Genomic DNA, 25503 nt, shown 5'->3' with positions numbered 1-25503 from the left:
GGAAAAACCGGAGCATTTGTTTGTTAAATGCTTCGGTTTTTTGTAAACAACCGGAGCATTTCATAGTTTTTTTTTTCTAAAAAAAAATGTATAGCTCTAGTAGGTACTTAGTACAAGTAGCTTTTAGTGTTGCAGCCCTTAAGACTACTTTTATAAAAATCAAAAGAACAAATAAATAGGATATAAAGTGAAATTTTATTAATCAAATAAAAAATTAATATGCCATGACACAAGTATAAACAACTAGCTAATAATTGCAGAATAATTGCAGCCCCTAATTATGCTCATAGCCTACTATCATTGTTGTCCAAGCATCCACATCACAGTCTTTTAATGAGTTAAATATCTCCCTTGCAGGACTAACATCACCAAGCTTCACATAAGAAAATCAATGCATACCAGTTCGCCTGGTACATCTGCGAGCAATCACAGTGACATCCACGATATCCTTCCCTATAGCAGCTTGGAAGTGATGAAAACCTTGTGGAACCAACGGTTTTCCTCAGCCTATCCGGAGAAGTTCTCACACTTGATTTTGATTCCATTGAGTGAAAGACAGACGAAATAGAAGGACAAAATTCTGCATACCCATTACTAAACCAATAATCTCAATCCATCAATCCCTCCAATTGCATTTCCATAATCTTCCACTTCTAAATCCATCAATCAACTCTATGTCTGAAACAAGTCAACCAGAGTATCTCAGGAATACCATATGGTTAATTTGAGAATATATACAGAAAGTGGATCTACAAGTTACTAAATTGACACATGTATTCCCTCTAAAACCCTTTAACAAGCATAAATTGAACATACAAGTAATCTGACAAGAAACTTCAAAGCTCATCCTTTGGAAATCTTGTTTTCTCCAATCTTGTAAAAACTAATAACTTGATAATCTGAAACAATCATCCTTCAATGGAACATAACAACAATCAGAAGGCACTAGGGGAAAAAAACAGAAGGGCTGCGCAAGAAGGGCTGCGCTTTTCTGGAAAAGCGCAGCCCTACAAAGGTGAAGGGCTGCGCTTTTTTAAAAAGCGAAACCCTTCAATTGGAAGGGTTGCGCTTTTTAAAAAAGCGCAGCCCTTCTCAAGGTAGGGCTGCGCTTTTTTCAAACTCGCGCAGCCCTACTAGCTACTATTTTTTTTTTCGATATTTCCTATGCATGCGCGCCTATTCTCTTTCATTCCCACTTTCCCTCTTTCACTTCTTACCCCAAGTTGTGCGAAAATAGCGAGCACCACCACACCACTACTTTCCCTCTTTCTCTTCGAGTGTTGCACCACCACCACCACCACCACTACTTTGCCGTAATTCGAGCACCACCACCACCACTACTTTGCTCCACCACAATTCGCAACACCACAATTTGCACCACCACTACTTTTGCGCACCACCACATTTGCGCACCACCACAATTCGCACCACCACCTTGCGCAGCACCCCCCACATTGTGCCCACCACCTTGCGCACCACCACCCTTCTTTTTCTTCTCTTTTCTTCTCTTCTCCACCATTTGAGTGGTTAATTAGGTATGGATTAATTTTGTTTTTAAGTTACTTTTGTTTTTTTAATTGAATTAAATGGTTAATGTGCAATGTGGGTTTTGTCAATTGTAGGAAGAAGAGGCTAAGGAAGGCAATAAAGTTCCAAGTATCTTTTCTCTTCATTGCTCGTCGTTGGTGTTAAGAGGTAACTACTTTAACATGTAGACAAAGTTGATAATTTATTGATGTATATATGATTTTTTATAATTATATATATTATTTGTTGATATGAGATTGTATGAAAACGCAATGTGATTTAGCTATATATATGAAAATAACTAGTTGTTTGAATCATCATCATATATGCCTAGATACCCGTTCAAGACTTACTCATTAGGAGTAAGTCTTGAATAGTCCCCGGTTTGGGACTGTTCTTGGACGTTTGATCTCACTTAGGTGGTGAATGTGTGTCTTTTTCAATTCTGAGGAAAATCTTGGCTTATCGTTTCGCTACATTGTTCTCTGGGTACATATGTAGATAAGCAATTATCTACATTGTGACTTGGAGAACTGTAGGGAAATGCTGCCGGATTTTCCTTAGAATTGAAAAGTTGGCATATATTCACTAGTGAGATTAGACGTCCAAGGATGGGTTAGGTTGGAGTGATAAGGACCTTTGACTGCATGCATACAATTGAACAGTGACTATCTTAGCTTGTTGTATACGTGTGTGATTTGAATATGTGAGTGTGTGTACTTTAATAATGATTGATGCATTATAATGAATGTTGTGTTTAATTATTAGAGGTGGTCTTCTTGAATGAGATGGATCGTACTTGGATGTATGGTAGTCGTGAATCGATTGAGTTTGTGAATGGGGTCTGGAACTTCTGTAGAAGTGCATTAGAATATCAAACATCCTCTGGAGCAGTCGACTTTTATTGTCCTTGTTTGGATTGTAGAAATGTGAGCAAGGTTAGTAGTATACATGTGGTTAGGGAGCATGTCTTCGCCGTGGGTTTAGGCCTCAATACCACGTATGGATTTGGCATGGTGAGCAGGGGAGGTATATGGGAAGCTCTGGAGTAAAGAATGATGTATGTGAAGAAAAAAAGAAGGATGATGATGAGTTAGGGGATGAGAATTTGGATGATGAATTTGGAGATGATGATAGGGATCGGGTAGACGAGATGATACACGAGGTTGAAGATCAGTCGTGTAGACGACCTCGTATTTTTGAGTCTATGCTCAGGCTGCTGAAAAGCCGTTGTATCCAGGTTGTACAAAGTACACCAAACTTTCCGCGGTGGTAACACTGTTCAACATTAAGTCGAACGCTGGTTGGACGGACTCTAGTTTCACATCGTTGTTGGAAGTTTTAGCTGAGATGCTCCCTGATGGAAATGAACTGCCAAAGTCGTACTATTATGCGAAGAAGCTGATGTGTCCTTTGGGTTTAGAGTACGAGCGGATACATGCTTGTCCTAACGATTGTGTGCTTTATCGTAATGAGTATGAGCATTTACATGAGTGTCCAGTTGTGGATTGTCGAGGTACAAGCGTGAAGGAGCTGGAGGTAGTGAAGGACCACCAGCCAAGGTGTTGTGGTATCTACCCATAATACCTAGATTTAAGCGCATGTTCTCAATTAAAGGAGATGCGAAGAATTTGAGGTGGCATGCAGATCGTAGGAAGAAAGACGGTCTGCTCAAGCATCCGGCTGATTCGCCTGAGTGGAAAACTATCGACAGGGTGCATAAGTCATTTGGTAATGAGGATAGGAATCTGAGGCTTGGATTATGTACGGATGGCATGAACCCTTTTGGCAATCTCAGCTCGCAGCATAGTACATGGCCAGTAGTTTTAGTGGTTTACAACTTGCCTCCTTGGTTGTGCATGAAACGCAAGTACATGATGTTGTCGCTTCTTATATCGGGGCCCAAACAACCTGGAAATGACATAGATGTATACCTTCAGCCGCTTGTTGAAGATTTACAGAAGATGTGGAACGAAGGAGTGTTAGTATTTGATGCGTATGCTAATGAGATGTTCACTCTGCGTGCCATGCTTTTTTGTACTATGAACGATTATCCAGCTTATGGGAACTTATCTGGGTATAAGACTAAAGGAAAACAACCTTGCCCGATTTGTTTAGATGACATGAAATCTACACACCTTAAGGGCTGCAAACATGTGTATATGCGCACACGAAGGCTCCTCACCCGCGACCATCCCTATCGGTTTAAGAAGGCATTCGATGGGACGGTTGAAGAAGAAGTTGCTCATAGACCATTAACTGGTACTGAAGTTTATAATCAGGTGAAGGGCATTGAAACAGTCTTTGGTAAACCTGCTAGTGAGGTTGATAGACCTACAGGATTATGGAAAAAACAGTCCATTTTTTGGAAACTCCCATATTGGAAAGATCTAAAGGTCAGACATTGTTTGGATGTCATGCACATAGAGAAGAATGTTTGTGAAGCTATTATCGCGACACTTATGAATATTCCGGGCAAGACAAAAGATGTTAAGGCGTCACGACTTTACTTGGAAAAAGAGGGGATTCGACCAGAGTTGTGGGCTCAGAAAAGGGACGGAAGGAAGAAGAAAAGAGGGGAGGAAAGGGTTGATGATGAAACTCAGAAAAGTAAAAAGGTGGAGGATTCGGAGAAGAATTATTTGCCACCAGCTTGCTACACGATGTCGCGTGCAGAGAAACGGATTTTTTGCGAGTCATTGTATGGCATTAAGGTCCCTACTGGCTACTCATCGAATATGAAGCGCTTTGTTACCTTAAATGGTGAGTTGAAGTTATCGAGTATGAAATCGCACGATTGTCATGTCATGATGCAAGTATTCTTACCGATTGCAATTCGTGGGATACTTCCAAAGCATGTGAGGCACACCATTACAGAACTGTGTTCATTTTTTCATTCAATCTGCAGCAAAGTCCTAGACCCGTCGACCCTCGATTCCTTGCAGTCCAGAGTAGTTGAAACTCTATGCAAATTTGAGATGTATTTCCCCCCCGCATTCTTTGACATTATGGTCCATCTCATTGTCCATCTAGTTCGAGAAATTAAGCTGTGTGGTCCAGTGTTTTTGAGGTGGTGCTATCCTTTTGAGAGATATATGGGAACTTTGAAGGATAAAGTTCGGAATCCTGCACAACCAGAAGGTAGTATAATTCAAGGGATTGTGGGTGAAGAGATCAGTAATTTTGTGGCTGAGTATTTTGCTAGTGTTGATCCTGTTGGACTTCCGACATCCCGACACGAGGGCAGACTTGAGGGCAAGGGTACAATTGGTTCAAAATTGATCAACCTTCCGTAGAAAAGCGTAAACAAGCTCACTTATTTGTATTGCATCACGTACCAGATGTCCATCCTTATTTAAGTGAACATATGGAGGAATTACGTGTTAGCAATCCTGGAAAAGGAGTGAGGGCATTGACGCAAATGCATAACAAGACTTTCATTGATTGGTTTCATAAACGAGTACTCAATGATTTGGATGAAAGTGTTCCTGAAACAGTCAAGTGGTTAGCATTTGGTCCTCGTGAAGCTGTACGCTCTTATGAGGGTTATGATATTAATGGGTATACGTTTTGGACTGAACGTCAAGATCTCAAGTCAAGATCGCAACAAAATAGTGGTGTTTCACTTGTGGCGTCGTCTACACAATATGCAAGCTCGAAAGATAAGTCGCCTGTACATGCTGAAAGCAACTATTATGGGCGAATACAAGAAATATGGGAGCTGGACTACTGTACTTTTAATATTTGCCTCTTGTGTTGCACGTGGGTTGACAATAATCGACGTTGTGTAAGAAACGATGATCCTTGCGGTTTCACTCTTGTTGACCTTAGTCGTCTACGTGAAACTGAGGAGCCATTTGTAATTGCATCACAAGTCAAGCAAGTATTTTTTGTAACTGATCCTGCTGATCATAAGTGGTCAATTTTGTACCTGGTAAAAGGAGTATCCTCGGTATTGGTGATGTTGATAATGAGGAAGAATATGATGCATTTGAGAACCTCCCCCTTTTTACCTATCATGAAATTAGTGTGGAAGATGATGTAAATATGTCGGAGAACTATATGCGTGTAGATCACACGGAAGGGATAAATGTACTTGAGGATCCTTGAAACGGCGGAAGGTCAATAAATCATGAGACATAAACTCAGGTGTGTAATTTCTCCATTTTCGGCCTATTTTGGCCTTTTCGCTCCCAAATCGTACTTATCGAGTGATTTAACCCCAAATTTCTTTGAACATGATTATATGATGTATAATGTAACTAGTATGTAGATTTTAGGCTTTAATTTGTTGTTGGTTGCATTTCGGGAACGAAAAGGCCATTTCCGGCCTATTTGGCCTATTTGGCCTTTTCGCTCCCAAATGTACTTATCGAAGTGATTTAACCCCAAGTTTTCTTTGAACATGATCATATGATGTATAATGTAACTAGTATGTAGATTTTAGGCGTTAATTTGTTGTTGGTTGCATTTCGGGAACGAAAAGGCCATTTCCGGCCTATTTCGGCCTATTTTGGCCTTTTCGCTCCCAAATCGTACTTATCGAGTGATTTAACCCCAAATTTTCTTTGAACATGATTATATGATGTATAATGTAACTAGTATGTAGATTGTTAGGTGTTAATTTGTTGTTGGTTGCATTTCGGGAACGAAAAGGCCATTTCCGGCCTATTTGGCCTATTTTGGCCTTTTCGCTCCCAAATCGTACTTATCGAGTGATTTAACCCCAAATTTTCTTTGAACATGATTATATGATGTATAATGTAACTAGTATGTAGATTTTAGGCTTTAATTTGTTGTTGGTTGCATTTCGGGAACGAAAAGGCCATTTCCGGCCTATTTGGCCTATTTTGGCCTTTTCGCTCCCAAATCGTACTTATCGAGTGATTTAACCCAAATTTTCTTTGAACATGATTATATGATGTATAATGTAACTAGTATGTAGATTGTTAGGCATTAATTTGTTGTTGGTTGCATTTCGGGAACGAAAAGGCCATTTCCGGCCTATTTCGGCCTATTTTGGCCTTTTCGCTCCCAAATCGTACTTATCAGTGATTTAACCCCAAATTTTCTTTGAACATGATTATATGATGTATAATGTAACTTTATGTAGATTGTTAGGTGTTAATTTGTTGTTGGTTGCATTTCGGGAACGAAAAGGCCATTTCCGGCCTATTTCGGCCTATTTTGGCCTTTTCGCTCCCAAATCGTACTTATCGAGTGATTTAACCCCAAATTTTCTTTGAACATGATTATATGATGTATAATGTAACTAGTATGTAGATTTTAGGCTTAATTTGTTGTTGGTTGCATTTCGGGAACGAAAAGGCCATTTCCGGCCTATTTGGCCTATTTTGGCCTTTTCGTCCCAAATCGTATTTATCGATGATTTAACTCCAAATTTTCTTTGAACATGATTATATGATGTATAATGTAACTAGTATGTAGATTGTTAGGCGTTAATTTGTTGTTGGTTGCATTTCGGAAACGAAAAGGCCATTTCCCCCTGCTGCACACCCCCCCTTCCCCCACCTGCTGCCCCCCTTCCCCCCTGCTGCACCCCCCTTTCCCCCCTGCTGCACACCCCCTTCCCCAACTGCTGCCCCCCTTCCCCCCTGCTGCACCCCCTTCCCCCTGCTGCACCCCCCCTTCCCCACCTGCTGCACACCCCCTCACGCCCTAAATGTTTTTTTTTAATTAATTCGTATGTTTGTACAATTTCAGGGACATGGCGGAGGTGCATACGGATACGAGTGCGGAACACACTACCGAGGATGAGTGTTACGATCAGAGAAAGGAACAGCGGCAATTGGTTATGGCTCACCGTGAAGAAAAAGGTTTACAAAAGCCAAGTAAGAACTTGGACACGAAAAAGAGGAAAGGAAGAGGACCTACAAAGTCACTAGGGAAACACACCCTAATGACTTTGGATTACGATCATTTGGGGTAACCTTGTGGAAAGTGGCGTCAAAAGTATGCCATGCAAGTTGGGATTTGCATGCATAAGCTCTCCATTCTCCACTCATGGAAAGAGGTCCCCGAGACTTTGAAGAAGATGATTTGGGAAGATACTATGGTAAGATTCGCGTACATTTACGTTTAGAATCTTAACATTTTAGTTAAATATACTATGTAATATTTACTAATTTGTGAAACGTGTTCTTTGTAGAATCAATTCAATATTCCAAATGATGAAGCGAAGAAGGATTTGTTTCTATCCGCGGTTGCCCAGAGGTTCCGAGACTTCAAGGCCAAGCTAGTGTCGGGGTGGATCACGAAGAGGAGAAAAGTCGGGGGAACAAAGAAGAAGAAGATCTACGACGGGGGAGCAACACCTTCTTCTGAGGCTTCACAGGGCACATCATTGAGGAGCCCTCCAAGCTTCCATATCAGATATGGAGGCATATCACAGCCGAGGAGTGGTATGCATTTGTCAAACAAAAAACAACTGCAGAAGCTATTGTAAGAATTTTTTACTAGCTAAGATTAAATACTTTTAGATCCAATATTATTGTATAACATCATATCTAACCTTTGTTTATATTTGTATGTTTCAGGCATATGGTTCTAAAAATAGCGCGAATGCAAAAGCTAGGAAGCACTATCACCATCTGGGTGCTCAGTCGTATGGTCAGGCGAGAGAATCGTGGATGTACAACCATTACCCCACGATTGCGTCGACCACGACAGGGCACTAACTCTACGACGATAGTTGCACAGCGGCAACCAGATAGAGCGCTCGATTGGTGGTGATCCATGCATGGGGTTGATGCAAAGGGACAGAGAGTCATACCTGATCCCGCAACAAAATAGATAGCTAATGCCATTGTAAGTTCATATTATAATTTTTTGATAAGGTTTACATAATAATATAACTTGTGCGCTCACGAGTATTTCTCTCTCATCCTTATGCAGATTGGCTTGAAGGAAAAGGAGGTAACTGGTGAGTTCACTCCTAGAGGACAAGTTGATGCCTTACATGAGACTCTAGGACGGGACCAGTATGGACGTGTGAGGGGCGTAGGAGGTGTCCGCCTCGGGGTGAGAAAGGTGTATGGTGATCAATACACCTCTACGTCAAGATCCAGTGCCACTAGTGTCAATTCAGCAGCTGCCATAGATGTGGAGGCTATGAAAGCCGAGCTTCGGGAGGAGCTGAGAGCGGAGATGACTCAGAATTTCAACGCCATTTTGGCGCAGATGGGCTTACGGACTTTTGGCGCTTTCCCGCAGGGCGGTGTTCCTGCGCAGCCTGTTTCTACGCAGCCTCATCCATATCCGGAGTTCACAGTAATCATTTAATATCACAACTATTGTTCTTAAATATGTTGTTTCATAGACTAACTATGAATAGAGTTTTTTTTAAAGGTAGAGACACCATGTGAGCTACTAAATCAAGGAGATGGTCATGGTAGTTTCATTATCGTGGCTTATGGATCTGTACAGCCCTCTAGGGACCGGGTACGATTGCACAACCAGCCAGTCGCTGATATTCACTATGTGGTCAGCGTTTTAGACATTGTGCCCGGTTTCGAAGCATTTCCTCTTCCGCTGCCGAATGCAGGAGTTGGTGTACAGTTATTGTCTGATGCCCTTGGCAGTTATATTCTATGGCCGCGTGCATTGGTGCGGTTATCAGATCAGGTACAATGTCTAACATAAGTTATATACATATATAGTTTTCTTTTATAGTTCCTATATATGATTGTCCGTAATATCTTTTAATTTAACTAATTACTAGGGTTCGGGGAAGGCCGACAGGAAGGGAAAGAAGGTAGCTTCACCTCAGGGAGGCCGACGTGCCCAAGTAAATGTTTCTACGGCAAAGTCTCCACTCATTACGGATATGGAGGTGGTGCAAGGCCTTACTCAACCGCGCTTCTGGCTACATGAGTGTGTTAGCGATGCAGACGATGAAGCAATGATTGAGATTAAGTTGTCAGACCACCAATTCCACTACATTGAGGAAACATCGACCTTTATTTCTAAGGTTGATATTAAAGAATTCTTACTTGGGGACGAGTTGAATGTTTCCATGATACAAACATTCATGAGGTAATACTTTATTAGTATATTTAAATTAATAAATATACATATATGCCTTAATTAAGTAGTATTCAATCCAACTAATAATAACTTCTATAATAAGTAAGTTTTATTTGTATCAATATGAATTCTCAGGCTATTATACAATGATTTGAGGCGATCTAGTCAGCCAATGTTTGGTTGGTTATGTCCAAGCTTTGTACGAGATAACAGTTGCGTAAAAAACGAAAAGGAGGTGAAAGCATATCTCAAGGAATCTTTGAACGCATGTTCTCGTATTGGATATAAGATCATTCTTCTTCCTTACATTGAATCGTATGCTTCTTAAACTCACTTTTTAATTAATTAAATTGACCTACCCATTAGTTGCTCTAACATTTTTATTGTTGTAGGAACCATTGGACACTGATTGCAATATGTTTGTCACGTAACGAAGTCTACCACTTTGATTCTTTGCGTAAAGGAACAATACGGTCCTTACTAGTCAAATCATTGTTAAATAGGTAGCCTAATCGAAACTATATGCACACTTAGCTTATTAAATATTAAATGTACATCTAATCTTATAATAATCTATTGATGTAGTGTGATGAAGAAGCGTAGTGCATCTGGACTTCGACAAGGAAAACCTCCTGTTTGGTATTTAGTCGAGGTAGCAAGAGTAATTTTTTGCATCCAAAAATAGAAACACATAATACACATCTAACATGTCATTTATTGCATCTTTGGTGAATTTTAGTGTCCGGTACAAGAAGGTGGACTTGCTGTGGGTATTACGTCATGAGGTTCATGCTCGATATCGTCAACTATTGCAAAGATGTTGGTGATCTTCGAAAGGTATGTAACTTTTAGGTTTCCAATTGTTGTTTGTTGCATTTCCGGCCTATTTTGACCTTTTAGGCCTCAAAATGTAGTTATGAAGTGATTTAACCTCAAATTCTCTTTGAACATGATTATATGAGGCATAATATAACTAGTATGTAGATTCTTAGGCTTGCATATGTTGTTGGTTGCATTTCGGGAACGAAAAGGCCATTTCCGGCCTATTTTGGCCTTTTCGCTCCCAAAATGTACTTATGAAGTGATTTAACCCCAAATTCTCTTCAAACATGATTATATGAGGCATAATATAACTAGTATGTGGATTCTTAGGCTTGCATTTGTTGTTGGTTGCATTTTGGGAATGAAAAGGTCATTTCCGGCCTATTTTGGCCTTTTCGCTCCCAAAATGTACTTATGGAGTGATTTAACCCCAAATTCTCTTTGAACATGATTATATGAGGCATAATATAACTAGTATGTAGATTCTTAGGCTTGCATATGTTGTTGGTTGCATTTCGGGAACAAAAAGGCCATTTCCGACCTATTTTGGCCTATTTTGGCCTTTTCGCTCCCAAAATGTACTTATGAAGTGATTTAACCTCAAATTCTCTTTGAACATGATTATATGAGGCATAATATAACTAGTATGTGGATTCTTAGGCTTGCATTTGTTGTTGGTTGCATTTTGGGAATGAAAAGGTCATTTCCGGCCTATTTTGGCCTTTTCGCTCCCAAAATGTACTTATGGAGTGATTTAACCCCAAATTCTCTTTGAACATGATTATATGAGGCATAATATAACTAGTATGTAGATTCTTAGGCTTGCATATGTTGTTGGTTGCATTTCGGGAACAAAAGGCCATTTCCGACCTATTTTGGCCTATTTTGGCCTTTTCGCTCCCAAAATGTACTTATGAAGTGATTTAACCTCAAATTCTCTTTGAACATGATTATATGAGGCATAATATAACTAGTATGTGGATTCTTAGGCTTGCATTTGTTGTTGGTTGCATTTTGGGAACGAAAAGGCCATTTCCGGCCTATTTTGGCCTTTTCGCTCCCAAAATGTACTTATGGAGTGATTTAACCCCAAATTCTCTTTGAACATGATTATATGAGATATATTATAACTAGTGTGTAGACTTTTAGGCTTGCATTTGATTTTGATTGAATTTCGGGAAGGTATATGTCATTTTTAGAAGTACTAACTACGGTACAATGATGAATTCTTATATGTGTGTTTATTCCTTGGTTGTTTTGCAAGGTTTATGCGAATTCCACACCACGTTTGAGGAACTTCACCAAAGAAGAAATTGATGAAGTTCGGGATAAGTTGGCGTCCCACATTACCGATGATTGCATAGGATGAGATTTAGCCCGAATGTAAAAGTTTCTATCAATCCTATGTACACTCTTTACATTATTAAATATATATGAAGTTAATTATTACCGTTCTCCACTTGTCATATATTATCGTATTTTAATTTGCGCTTTTTTTTTTTGTCCAAGGGAGGTTTTGGGTGGGGGTGGGGTGGTGGGGTGGGTGGGCTGTGGATGGGGTGCAGGCAGGGGTGGGCTGGTGGGTAGGCAGTGGGTGGGGCTGGGCAGAGGCAGTGGGGTGGGCTGGTGGGTGGGGGCTGGGGTGGGCAGTGGGTGGGGAGGGTGGGCAGTGGTGGCTGGTGGGGTGGGCTGGTGGGTGGGGGCTGGGGGTGGGGGCTGTGTGTGCAGGTCTGGAACAGCATGCAGGTGTAGAATTATATAAAAAAAAAAAAAAAAAAAAATAGGAGAAGGGCTGCGCTAGTTTGAACTAGCAGCCCTTCTATGTTAGAAGGGATGCGCTAGTTCAATAAGCGCAGCCCTTCTTTCACAGAAGGGCTGCCCTTTTATGAAAGAAGGGCTGCGCTAGTTCTAAAAAGCGCAGCCCTTCTTTCATAAAAGGGCTGCGTTTTTTAGAACTAGCGCAGCCCTTCTTACTTGAAGGGCTGCGCTGCTACTTGAAAAGTGAAGGGCTGCTATGGAAAGGGCTGCCCTCAAAAAGCGCAGCCCTTCATGCCATTTTCAGCGCAGCCCAACTGCTTTTTTCCACTAGTGAGGTGCACAAACATTAACATCCAATACACAAGAGATTGAAACAATAATAATAAAAAAAAGTACTGCATGTAGATTAAAGCAAGATAATAGAAAATCTCAACTCCAGAAAAAATCAAAAGCATCAGAATCAATGCATACCAGTTCGCTTGGTACATCTGCGAGCAATCACAATGGCATCCACGATATCCTTCCCTATAGCAGCTTGGAAGTGATGAAAACCTTGTGGAAAGTTAAGTACTCCATTCAACTAGGAAGACAACAAAGAAAGTTGCTTCCAAGTAACACAAAAACTACATAAAAGGATACTTCCTTGAAGAACGGGAAGCAAGTATGGATCAAGCTGCCAAACGAAAAATCCTGGTCAATCCTCTAATTGAAATGGTAATTCAATAGCAAGAGTGACAGAAACAATTATAGTTAACAGTGAAATGAATTACTAGTAATTGTAGCAGTAGTGAGTTGTGACAATGATGGTGGATCAAAATAGAATAGCACATAGAGATAAGAAAGTACACAAACCTTGTTATCAATAAGAACTTCCATCATATAGTTGTTCCACAAATATCTTGGGTCTGCCTGCAGCAATCATAAATAGAATTAACATTTTTCGAATGAAATAAAAAAATTAAATATAAATATAGAGAAAGAAGCACATAAAGTTAGTCATTCACAAGTAAAAGACTTAAAGTGGCAACTACAAAGACACTTAATTCCTTTAGATCTCCTAATTAAATATTATCTGAATGCTACCAAAGGCAAAAGCCCAATCCCACAAGGAGATGAAAATGGTTACTCTATACTAGAGCAAGGGCCATATAGCTCTCATAGAATATGCACTTTCCATTCAGAATACACCAAAAGAAGGCCACAACCAGTGGTATCCTGGACAATTGGACACCATATGTTCCAGAATTTGGAAGTTGGAGTGATTAGAAAAACATAATTCGCTAGGTAGCTTCTTTTGCAGCCTACATGGGTAGGTAATTTGGTATAGTCGTGGTTTTTTTATTATGTACTCCCCCGTCCCATATTAATTGACAAAATTTCCTTTTCAGGAATTCCCGAAATAGTTGTCAAGATTCCACGTTAAACAACAAGAATACTTACTGTGCCACTAAACTCAAATTATATTGGTCAAAAGTAATACAGAAAATGGAAAACATAACAATAAATGATGATGTTCCCTTATTATTTTAATATTTCCATAATATGACAACTGAAAGTGGGACGGAGAGAGTATTATTTATTCAGTTCAGTGATATACTTATTTAGGTGTTCTATCAATCTTGAAGCTTTTTGCTTGAGTTTTGGACTAGATTTCGCTTTGCCAGAACCAACCACGCACACATACACGACTTTTTTTTTCCACACTCCCCAAACTAATAAAGAAAGGAGATAAAGAAACAAATAAAGAGTCGATTGTCAAAAGAGAGAAGGCCAAAAATGCAACAGGGATCACCTTAATCTTGGCGAAAAAGTAACAGTGCTTGGCAACTATACCAACTGATCCTTCACGCACTCCTAAAACAATCACATAATCAAGGAGAGACTGCTTATCAATTGGTTGTGAATATTAAATCATAGGACGGGTAAGAAATATGAATAAATGGAATGATTAATACATCTTACTCCATAAAAAAAACAAAAAACACACACATTTCAATTCTACTATGCAAAGATTCAAAAACTTAATAGTCTTAAGTATGCAACAATTGTCCTGCATGGTCCAAGAACATAGATCTTAATTCTAACCATTGCAGCAAACGACAATGGCAGTTAAACAAACTAGCAGAATCACAGTAGCTTTTGACATCTTTTTCTTCTCTCCTTATGTACCCTTCCCCCCTTTCTCTTCACCTGTCAACACCCTGTCCAGAAAAGGTTTAGACTCAAATAACAGCTACTGAAAAAAGAATGTAGGTCAATTTTCTCGTTTATTAAGCTTATACCATTGTTGCATTCTAAACTTTTAGAGGACCTGCTTAAATACAAGTTTATTTTCCTCTAGAAGCCTCACATTACTAAGAAGGTTTTGGGTCGACTTTCTCCTTTATTAAGGAATACTATTGTCACATCTTAAAATGCAGGACCTGCTTAACTACAAGCCTATTTTCCTATAGAAGCCTCATATCTTCTGGTTTTTATTTTTGAAAATCTCTGTCCAATGGTGATGCACAGGGATTGTGTTATTTTCACTTTAGGACTAATTTATTGATTGAAAATTTACCGACTTATGAGCTGCGTTTGATTCTGTAGTTAACGACGAATACATTATTGTTGGATCTGCCAATATCAACCAAAGATCAATGGATGGTGCAAGGGACTCGGAAATAACCATGGGAGCCTACCAATCTCACCACTTGGTGACAAGGAACCAACGAGAACAAGGTCAAATCCACGGTTTCCGAATGGCTCTGTGGTATGAGCACCTTGGCATGCTTGATGATTCTTTCAAGCGCCCTAAAAGCAGTGAGTGTGCTGAGAAGGTTAATCGATCTGCAGACAAGTACTGGGATCTCTATTCAAGCGAATCTCTTGAGCGTGATTTGTCTGGTCACCTGCTTCGCTATCCTATTGGTGTCTCTAGTGAAGGAGATGTCTCAGAGCTCCCAGGCTTTGAGTTCTTCCCCGACACCAAGGCACGAGTGCTCGGTGTTAAATCTGACTATCTCCCACCAATCTTAACTACCTAATCTAATCAATATTGAGAATTAGCATCCCATCTTCTCATGCTTTTGCGAATCATACTGGAATTTTAAACAGAATAATAAAGTAGTAGCTTGGTGATTTTAATTTCAGCATCTGGTTTTTACTTTTTACAAATTACAAGGGTTTATGTGATATTGGTGGTTAGAATCTCAGGTCACTGAGATTGTTAACAAACTTTGTACTGTACGTAAACCAAGCAACTAAGAACGCAAACCAAGCAACTAAAGACCATATCCATACAGAAAGAAAATAAAGGAGGAGGAAACACACCTTCTTACTCGTTTCCTGAAGCTCTCCAGCAAGGATGCATGTATCAAGCATCCGATATACCTATACAACAATTAAAAGATAGAACTAAGAAAATCGAAAAACACAAGAAAAAACCATAACGCTAAAATAATTAGGTAAACATACAATCTGGGTCATTAAAATACAACATCAAAGTGCTCATAGAAATATCAAAGTATATAATTTTGCTGAATAAGGGCAGAAATGAACACCAAGGCTGCAGCTCAACGAAATGGTGTTGCAAGCAGATATAAAGTTTGCAGAGAAATAAGCAGTAAAAATAATCAACCAGTAGCCACTAAAAGCGAGTTTGCTTGATTTTGTTCCGAGATTAATATTGGATCGTTGTTGAACTGAACTCCAAATGACATGAAATATTCATCATATATCCATAACCATTGAGGGGTCATTTTAATACAGTCAATTTCTTGTTTTGGGTTTTTGATTTTAGAAATTATAGTAGTGAAATTAATAATTTTGAAAACTCATACCAATAACTACTTTATTTTTTTGTGAGTTTCATATGTTTTCGGTTTTCAAATACCTAAAAGTGAAAACAGAGAAACAATAACCAACATAGTGAAGTGACACAAGGGGGGCAATAACTCAAAAATGCAAACTCAATGGAAATTTTACTATCAGGCTTGATGCTCACTTCAGTGGTAGACTGATAGTATCAGCAGGGGAAACTAATGCTCACCAAACTTACTGTGCCCACCAAATTAAGCAGGCACCAGCTCAAGCGCTGTGTACTAGTTTTTCAGAACATCCAAGCAACATATTTATTAAATATTACTCTAGAACCCATAAGACTCAGGGCAACCTACTGGAGATTGTTCAATACCTTCATTGTAAGCATCCCTAAGACCCTAAATACTTATAAAGCACGGTTTGTCGAAGTCTTATAACAGATTGTATCTGCACTAATACGTATATATTCGAACCTTAAGGAAAAAAGAAAAGTATAGTCCAGAAAGTGTGAAAAGCATAAGCAGATGCATGTACTTGAAAGATGAAAATTTTACCTCTGATTGGAGCATAAGCAGATGCATGTACTATTATTGTTAATTCTAAAAACTGATAACAGAATAGTGGAAACTAATATTTCTAATTTCAATATTCTTATTTTGTAGTTTACCAAAAAAAACTAAAAACTAGAAAATGATAATGGACTGAATTATAATTTTTTCTTGCTATTTTGAAAGTTCTTTCTTTCCTTTTATAACATATCACAGTAGCTACTTGCTAGTAATATAAATGACATCTAAACTTTGATCATTGACGGCAACTTGGACATAAAAATAAGAAGTTTATAGGTTGAGATAACAAATCATGTTTCCTTTAGATGTCTTTTTTTTCGCTTTCAAACTTTTCCATATACACTCAAACTTAATAGATTACTACTAGTGAAAAGTGTAGGTTTTACAAATAAATCACTTAAAACTCAAGGAGCCCCATTTGGAACCAAATCACGGAACCTATAGTTGGGAACCGAAAAATTGAAAAACTAATCCAATATCGCAAATTTGGATTTGAATCCTTCCTAAATCGAATGCATGGTCCGATCTGATTTTCTAGCATGGATTGAATTTAAGAACAACAATATGCCCTTACCAACCAGTATATCACATGAATTATTGTTTATAAATGTAGTAAACCATTCTATATAGTTTTACCTCTCGGAATCAAACTCTTCTATTGTTGATGAAGGGATTTGCGATATTCATTTTTCTGCAGCACGACATTGCAGAAGATCTTAACAACTTGAATATATGAACACTAACGCAAGTAAAACAAATTTATCATATACAAAAGCTTCCCTAGTCCCTCACCGCTAGGAGTCCAATAAGTAGAGATAGGATAGGATACAAAAAGTAGAGTACAGAGTGATACATAAGAATGCACCACTGAACCTGAAACAACATCATCTTAGTGTACTCTCTCTAAAGGAGTTTATGTGTTTAGCTTAAAAAGTCATAAGTTCATAGCCAATCATTTTTCCATTGATCTTTCTCTTTTTTTTGTTTGGTTTGTTTCTTTTGATGCATACTAGGAACTAGGAAAGAGTAAACATCTAATTGGTTGAGCTATCATATAATCCATTCTTCGCATTTTAAGTAAACACCTTATTTGTTTAGATCTTCATTTTTTCATAGTACTCCTACTAATCTTAAATTGGATAAATATGACTTCTTTTCAATGGGCAACTAATGCGAACGCTCTTTCACTTACACCAAAATTCATCGTCCCAGATGAAAACAAACCAACTTTCACAATCAATCCTCACTCAGATTCGATTTCGATCATCGACATGAATGAAGATAATGAAGCACTTGTTCAACGGATAGCAAAGCTTGTGAAGAATTTGGGTTTTTTTCAAGTAATTAATCATGGGATTTCAATGGAGTTATGCAACGATGAATTGGATGTTATCAAAAACTTTTTCCAACTTTCATATGAAGAAAAAGCTCACTTGGTCTCACCTAATCATATGGAAGATGGAAAAATATTCAACTTTTTCCAGAACAGCAACACTGGAATAAAATTGGCTTGTTGCGGTTGCCGGAATGAATCGAGGTAACAGATAAAGTTGTTGACCCAAACAAAGCCCTAGATGAAATCAAAGAAAACCCTAAAAAAATCCCCAAATCTAAGAAACCAAAAAAGGAACCTAAAAATACAGCAATAAAATTAAATCACAACAATAAAGTTTGTACGAAATTACCTGGACATGCATTCCAAGGAGCGGATCGAGAGAGAAGAGGGATAGAGAAGCAGCTTCATGAGGGAAAAAGAGAGAACGACGGAGGGAGTAATATCACAAACATTAACCGAACAGAAGTTGGCGACGGAGCCCTAATTTATCGACCAAACAGAAGATTTGTGCCCTAATATGTCGACCAAATAGAAGCGGTGGACGACGGAGGACGACTGAGTGGAGGAGAAAGCGAAGGACTTGGGAGAGAGGGAGGGAAGACGGACGGAATAGAGTGAGTGAGAGAGCGGGCGACTTAGGAGAGGGAGGGAGTAGGGACTGAAACTGATCTATCTAATATTTGATTAAATTAGCGGGGAAATTTCACCCAAAAAAAATAAAACTCGCGCTTAATAATTCATGTGCTCCGTTGACTAACCGGAGCATTTATTCACAAATGCTCGTGTTGATTAGTCAACCGGAGAATTTGACATCAAATGCTCCGGTTGATTAATCAACACGAGCATTTGTGAATTTTTTTTACTAAAATTATCACAAATGCTCGGGTTGATTATTCAACCAAAGCATTTGATAAGTAGCAAAAGCTGTTTTTTCCACTAGTGTAATATGAATTACCTTCATTGCTTTCCACTGTGGAACTCTTCCTGTTCTCCCAACCTTCTTCAAGCAGCTGTAGCTATTTCAATTTCATGTGAGAAGAGGACAAAGGAAGAAATTTGTGAAACGTTTTGGAGCTAATAATAAACATACCTATTTATGCATGATTTGACGAGTAAGGATCATGGTGGATGTTGAGCTGCAGAATCAAACTAATATAATGTGTTATTTGAAGGAGAAATCACAAGAAGCGACCAATGGGCACTAAAATCACAAAATCAAGTTAGGAAGCAATCATGTGAGTACATACTTGCATTGTATAATAATTATTAAGTGGTAAAAATGGATAAGGTTAAGAACTATACTCTTCAAAACAAGGGGCAAATATGAATTTATGTTGTGCACGTTTAGCTGTTTGGAGACATAGCCAAATATACTTCTTAACCTCAGTTGTGTTTTTCAAACAATTGTCAGCGCGGACGAAATCTAGACATAACCACCCAAACTGATCGCGTCCACAAGGAGACTCTTGGAGTAATCTTCAATTCAAAACACAACCATATACATAACATATATTATTAGATATTGCAAAGAAAGTTCATACATCTCATAAGTACCAATGTTATACCTCATGAATGCTTGAATTAAAGAAACATTCACTAGGCAAAAAAAAGGAAGGGTTGCACTGGAAGGGCTGCATTTTCTTCAAAATGCAACCCTTCTTTCTTGTAGGGCTGCAGTTTTAAAGAAAACCGCAGTCCTTTACAAGAAGGGATGCGCTTGACTAAAAAACGCAACCCTTCTTACAGTAAGAAGGGCTGCGTTTTTTAGTCAAATGCAATCCTTTTTAGTGAAGGGTTGCGCTTGCCCAGAAAGACGCTGCCCTTCTGTTAAGAAGGGCTGCGTTTTTTGGAGAAGCGCAACCCTTATCATTTTTTTTATTCTAATGAATTGCGCGCATATACAGTATACCCAAGCACATTTCTATTTCTCTCCCTTAGAGAAATTTTACGAGCGGATAATCCCTAACTCCCCCACCACATTGATCCACCACCTTGCTCACCACCACGACCATGCAGTGCACCACATTGAACACCACCTTGCTCCACCAGCACGACCACGCAGCGCACCACATTGCTCCACCACCACGCAGCGCACCACCTTGCTCCATTCTCTCCTCCATTAATTCGAGCGTGTTTACGGACCACCAGTGCTCCACCACCACCTTGCGCACCACCCACCACGTGCAGCCGTGACCTCCACCATCACCACTACCCTTCTCTTCTCTTATCTTCTCCACCATTTGAGTGGTTTAGGGTGTGGAGCTCCTCAACCACTACGCAACGCCACCACCCACAAGCGACAGCAATGACTACCACCACTGCCTACTCTTTCTTCATTGCTCTTGGTTTTAGTCAATTTTTGCTTAGTTAAGTATGAATGACTCTTGTTTTTAAGTTACTTTTATTTTTCTCAATTGAATTAAATAATTATGTGCAATGTGGGTTTTGTTAATTGTGTAGGAAGAAGGGGCTAAGGAAGGAAAATAAAGTTCCAACTATCTCTTCTCTCTTCATTGCTCGTCATTGGTGTTAAGAGGTAACTAGTTTAATTTCGTTGTCTTTTTTGTTTGATTTAATTTGTTAATGAGACAAAGTTGTCATGTGCTTCAAATTGATTAAGTTATGATTTTATTGATGTATATATGTATCTTTTATAATGTATGTATATTTTTGATATGAGATTGTATGAAAACGCAATGTATTTAGCTATGAAATCTATAAGTGTTTGAATCATCATCATATGCCTAGATACCCGTTCAAGACTTACTCATTAGGAGTAAGTCATGAATAGTCCCCCGTTTGGGACTGTTCTTGGACGTTTGATCTCACTTAGGTGGTGAATGTGTGTCTTCTTTTCAATTCTGAGGAAAATCTTGGCTTATCGTTTCTCTACATTGTTCTCTGGGTACATATGTAGATAAGCAATTATCTACATTGTGTACTTGGAGAACTGTAGGGAAATGCTGCCGGATTTTCCTTAAAATTGAAAAGTTGGCATATATTCACTAGTGAGATTAGACGTCCAAGGATGGGTTAGGTTGGAGTGATAAGGACCTTCGACTGCATGCATACAATTGAACATGTACTATCTTAGCTTGTCTTATAGTGTGCGATTTGAATATGTGAGTGTGTGTACTTTAATAATGATTGATGCATATAATGAATGTTGTGTTTAATTATTAGAGGTGGTCTTCTTGAATGAGATGGATCGTACTTGGATGTATGGTAGTCGTGAATCGATTGAGTTTGTGAAGGGGTCCAATTCTGTAAATGCATTAGAATATCAAACATCCTCTGGAGCAGTCGACTTTTATTGTCCTTGTTCGATTGTAGAAATGTGAGCAAGGTTAGTAGTATACATGTGGTTAGGGAGCATATCTTTCACCGTGGGTTTAGGCCTCAATACCATGTATGGGTTTGGCATGGTGAGCAGGGGAGGAATATAGGAAGCTCTGAGTAAAGAATGATGTATGTGAAGAAAAAGAAGAGATGATGAGTTAGGGGATGAGAATTTGGATGATGAATTTGGAGATGACGATAGGGATCGGGTAGACGAGATGATACACGAGGTTGAAGATCAGTCGTGTAGACGACCTCGTATTTTTGAGTCTATGTCTAGGCTGCTGAAAAGCCGTTGTATCCAGGTTGTACAAAGTACACCAAACTTTCCGCGGTGGTAACACTGTTCAACATTAAGTCGAACGCTGGTTGGACGGACTCTAGTTTTACATCGTTGTTGGAAGTTTTAGCTGAGATGCTCCCTGATGGAAATGAACTGCCAAAGTCATACTATTATGCGAAGAACTGATGTGTCCTTTGGTTTAGAGTACGAGCGGATACATGCTTGTCCTAACGATTGTGGTTTTGTCGTAATGAGTATGAGCATTTACATGAGTGCCCACGTTATGATTGTCGAGGTACAAGCGTGAAGGAGCTGGAGGTAGTGAAGGACCACCAGCTAAGGTGTTGTGGTATCTACCCATAATACCTAGATTTAAGCGCATGTTCTCAATTAAAGGAGATGCGAAGAATTTGAGGTCATGCAGATCGTAGGAAGAAAGACGGTCTGCTCAAGCATCCGGCTGATTCGCCTGAGTGGAAAACTATCACAGGGTGCATAAGTCATTTGGTAATGAGGATAGGAATCTGAGGCTTGGATTATGTACGGATGGCATGAACCCTTTTGGCAATCTCAGTCGCAGCATAGTACATGGCCATAGTTTTAGTGGTTTTCAACTTGCCTCCTTGGTTGTGCATGAAACGCAAGTACATGATGCTGTCGCTTCTTATATCGGGGCCCAAACAACCTGGAAATGACATAGATGTATACCTTCAGCCGCTTGTTGAAGATTTACAGAAGATGTGGAACGAAGGATGTCAGTATTTGATGCGTATGCTAATGAGATGTTCACTCTCTGCGTGCCATGCTTTTTTGTACTATGAACGATTATCCAGCTTATGGGAACTTATCTGGGTATAAGACTAAAGGAAAACAACCTGTTCCGATTTGTTTAGATGACATGAAATCTACACACCTTAAGGGATGCAAACATGTGTATATGCGCACACGAAGGCTCCTCTGCCGCGTCCATCCCTATCGGTTTAAGAAGAAAGTATTCGATGGGACAGAAGACGAAGTTGCTCATAAACCATTAACTGGTACTAAAGTTTATAATCAGGTGAAGGGCATTGAAACAGTCATTGGTAAACTTGCTATTGAGGTTGATCGACCAACAGGATTATGGAAAAAGGAGTCCATTTTTTGGAAACTCCCATATTGGATAGAGAAGAATGTTTGTGAAGCTATTCTCGTGACACTTATGAATATTCCGGGCAAGACAAAAGATATTATAGCGTCACAACTTTACTTGGAAAAACAGGGGCCTCAACCAGAGTTATGGGCTCAGAAAAGGGACGGAAGGAAGAAGAAAATAGTGGAGGAAAGGGTTGATGATGAAACGCAAAAAAGTAAAAAGAAGGTGGAGGATTCGGAGAAGAGTTTTTTGCCACCAGCTTGCTACACGATGTCGCGTGCATAGAAACGGATTTTTTTTGAGTCATTGTATGGAATTAAGGTCCCACTTGGCTACTCATCGAATATGAAGCGCTTTGTTACCTTAAATGGTGAGTTGAAGTTATCGAGTATGAAATCGCACGATTGTCATGTCATGATGCAAGTATTCTTACCGATTGAGATTCGTGGGATACTTCCAAAGCATGTGAGGCACACCATTACAGAATTGCATTCATCTTTTCATACAATATGCAGCAAAGTCCTAGAACCGTCGACCCTCGATTCCTTGCAGGCCAGAGTAGTTGAAACTCTATACAAATTTGAGATGTCCCCCCCCCCCCCCGCATTCTTTGACATTATGGTCCATCTCATTGTCCATCTAGTTCAAGAAAGTAAGTTGTGTGGTCTAGTGTTTTTGAGGTGGTGCTATCCTTTTGAGAGATATATAGGCACTTTGAAGGATAAAGTTCGGAATCCTGCACAACCAGAAGGTAGTATAATTCAAGCGATTGTGGGTGAAGAGATCAATAATTTTGTGGCTGAGTATTTTGCTAGTGTTGATCCTATTGGACTTTCGACATCCCGACACGAGGGCAGACTTGAGGGCAGGGGTACAATTGGTTCAAAATTGATCACACATTCCGTAGAAAAGCGTAAACAAGCTCACTTATTTGTATTGCATCACGTACCAGCTGTCCATCCTTATTTAAATTAACATATGGAGGAATTACGTGTTAGCAATCCTGGAAAAGGAGTGAGGGCATTGACGCAAATGCATAACAAGACTTTCATTGATTGGTTTCATAAACGAGTAGTGAATGATTTGGATGAAAGTGTTCCTGAAATAGTCAAGTGGTTAGCATTTGGTCCTCGTGAAGTTGTACGCTCTTATGAGGGTTATGATATTAACGGGTATACATTTTGAACTGAACGTCAAGATCTGAAGTCAAGATCGCAACAAAATAGTGGTGTTTCACTCGTGGCGTCATCTATACAATACACAAGCTCGAAGGATAAGTCGCCTGTACATGATGAAAGCAACTATTATGGGCGAATACAAGAAATATGGGAGCTGGACTACTGTACTTTTAATATTTGCCTCTTGTATTGTAAGTGGGTTGACGATAATCGACGTTGTGTAAGAAAAGATGATCCTTGCGGATTCACTCTTGTTGAACTTAATCGTCTACGTGAAACTGAGGAGCCATTTGTAATTGCATCACAAGTCAAGCAAGTATTTTTTGTAACCGATCCTGCTGATAATAAATGGTCAATTGTTGTACCTAGTAAAAGGAGTATCCTCGGTATTGGTGATGTTAATAATGAGGAAGAATATGATGCATTGGAGGACCTCCCCCCTTTTACTTATCCTGAAAATAGTGTGGAAGATGATGTGAATATGTTGGAGAACTATATGCGTGTAAATCACATGGAAGGGATACATGTACTTCAGGATCCTGAGAAACGGTGGAAGGTCCATAAATCATGAGATATAAACTCAGGTCTGTGTAATTTCTTCAATTTGTAACTATTGTGTAGATTTTTAGGCATATTTTTGCCTTTTCGCTCCCAAATCATATGTATCGAGTCATTTAACCCCAAATTCTCTTTGAACATGCTTATATGAGATATAATGTAACTATTGTGTAGAGTTATAAGCTTGCATTTGTTATTGGTTGCATTTCGGGAACGAAAAGGGCATTTCGGGCCTATTTTTGCCTTTTCGCTCCCAAATCGTACTTATCGAGTCATTTAACCCCAAATTCTCATTGAAAATGCTTATATGAGGTATAATGTAACTATTGTGTAGAGTTATAGGCTTGCATTTGTTGTTGGTTGCATTTCGGGCCTATTTTTTCCTTTTCGCTCCCAAATCGTACTTATCGAGTCATTTAACCCCAAATTCTCGTTGAAAATGCTTATATGAGGTATAATGTAACTATTGTGTAGAGTTATAGGCATGCATTTGTTGTTGGTTGCATTTCAAGAATGATAAGGGCATTTCGGGCCTATTTTTGCCTTTTCGCTCCCAAATCATACTTATCGAGTCATTTAACCCCAAATTCTCTTTGAAAATTCTTATATGAGGAATAATGTAACTATTGTGTAGAGTTATAGGCTTGCATTTGTTGTTGGTTGCATTTCGGGCCTATTTTTTCCTTTTCGCTCCCAAATCGTACTTATCGAGTCATTTAACCCCAAATTCTCTTTGAAAATGCTTATATGAGGTATAATGTAACTATTGTGTTGAGTTATCGGCTTGCATTACTTGTTGGTTGCATTTTGGGAACGAAAAGAGCATTTCAGGCTTATTTTTGCCTTTTTGCTCCTAAATCGTACTTATGGAATCATTTAACCCCAAATTCTCTTTGAACATACTTATATGAGGTATAATGCAACTATTGTGTAGAGTTATAGGCTTGCATTTATTGTTGGTTGCATTTCGGAAACGAAAAGGACATTTCGGGCCGATATTTGCCTCTTCGCTCCCAAATAGTACTTATCGAGTCATTTAATCCTAAATTCTCTTTGAACATGCTTATATGAGGTATAATGTAACTACTGTGTAGAGTTATAGGCTTGCATTTGTTGTTGGTTGCATTTCGGGAACGAAAAGGGCATTTCGGGCC

The 25503-nt window shown here is 39.1% G+C and overlaps 3 protein-coding genes across 3 annotated transcripts; all 3 read left to right on the top strand.

Moving 5' to 3' along the window:
- Nucleotides 1-9520: 9520 nt before the first annotated feature.
- Nucleotides 9521-11844, top strand: LOC130590603 (uncharacterized). The gene is made up of 5 exons (XM_057393087.1): nucleotides 9521-9888; nucleotides 9966-10076; nucleotides 10159-10225; nucleotides 10313-10410; nucleotides 11660-11844. The coding sequence occupies exons 1-4, from the start codon at nucleotides 9746-9748 to the stop codon at nucleotides 10355-10357; spliced, it is 366 nt and encodes a 121-aa protein (XP_057249070.1). The 5' UTR covers nucleotides 9521-9745; the 3' UTR covers nucleotides 10358-10410; nucleotides 11660-11844.
- Nucleotides 11845-14792: 2948 nt separating this feature from the next.
- On the top strand, nucleotides 14793-15179 carry LOC104887034 (phospholipase D alpha 1). The gene has a single exon (XM_010671616.1). It carries the CDS (start codon nucleotides 14793-14795, stop codon nucleotides 15177-15179), a length of 387 nt encoding a protein of 128 aa, XP_010669918.1.
- Nucleotides 15180-17668: 2489 nt separating this feature from the next.
- LOC130590485 (hyoscyamine 6-dioxygenase-like) lies at nucleotides 17669-18064 on the top strand. The gene has a single exon (XM_057392938.1). The coding sequence runs from the start codon at nucleotides 17669-17671 to the stop codon at nucleotides 18062-18064; it is 396 nt and encodes a 131-aa protein (XP_057248921.1).
- Nucleotides 18065-25503: the final 7439 nt, after the last annotated feature.

The sequence above is a fragment of the Beta vulgaris genome, chromosome 2, assembly GCF_026745355.1.
Source record: "Beta vulgaris subsp. vulgaris cultivar EL10 chromosome 2, EL10.2, whole genome shotgun sequence".
NCBI lineage: Eukaryota > Viridiplantae > Streptophyta > Magnoliopsida > Caryophyllales > Amaranthaceae > Beta > Beta vulgaris.
This window is presented reverse-complemented; position numbering and strand designations above follow the sequence as displayed.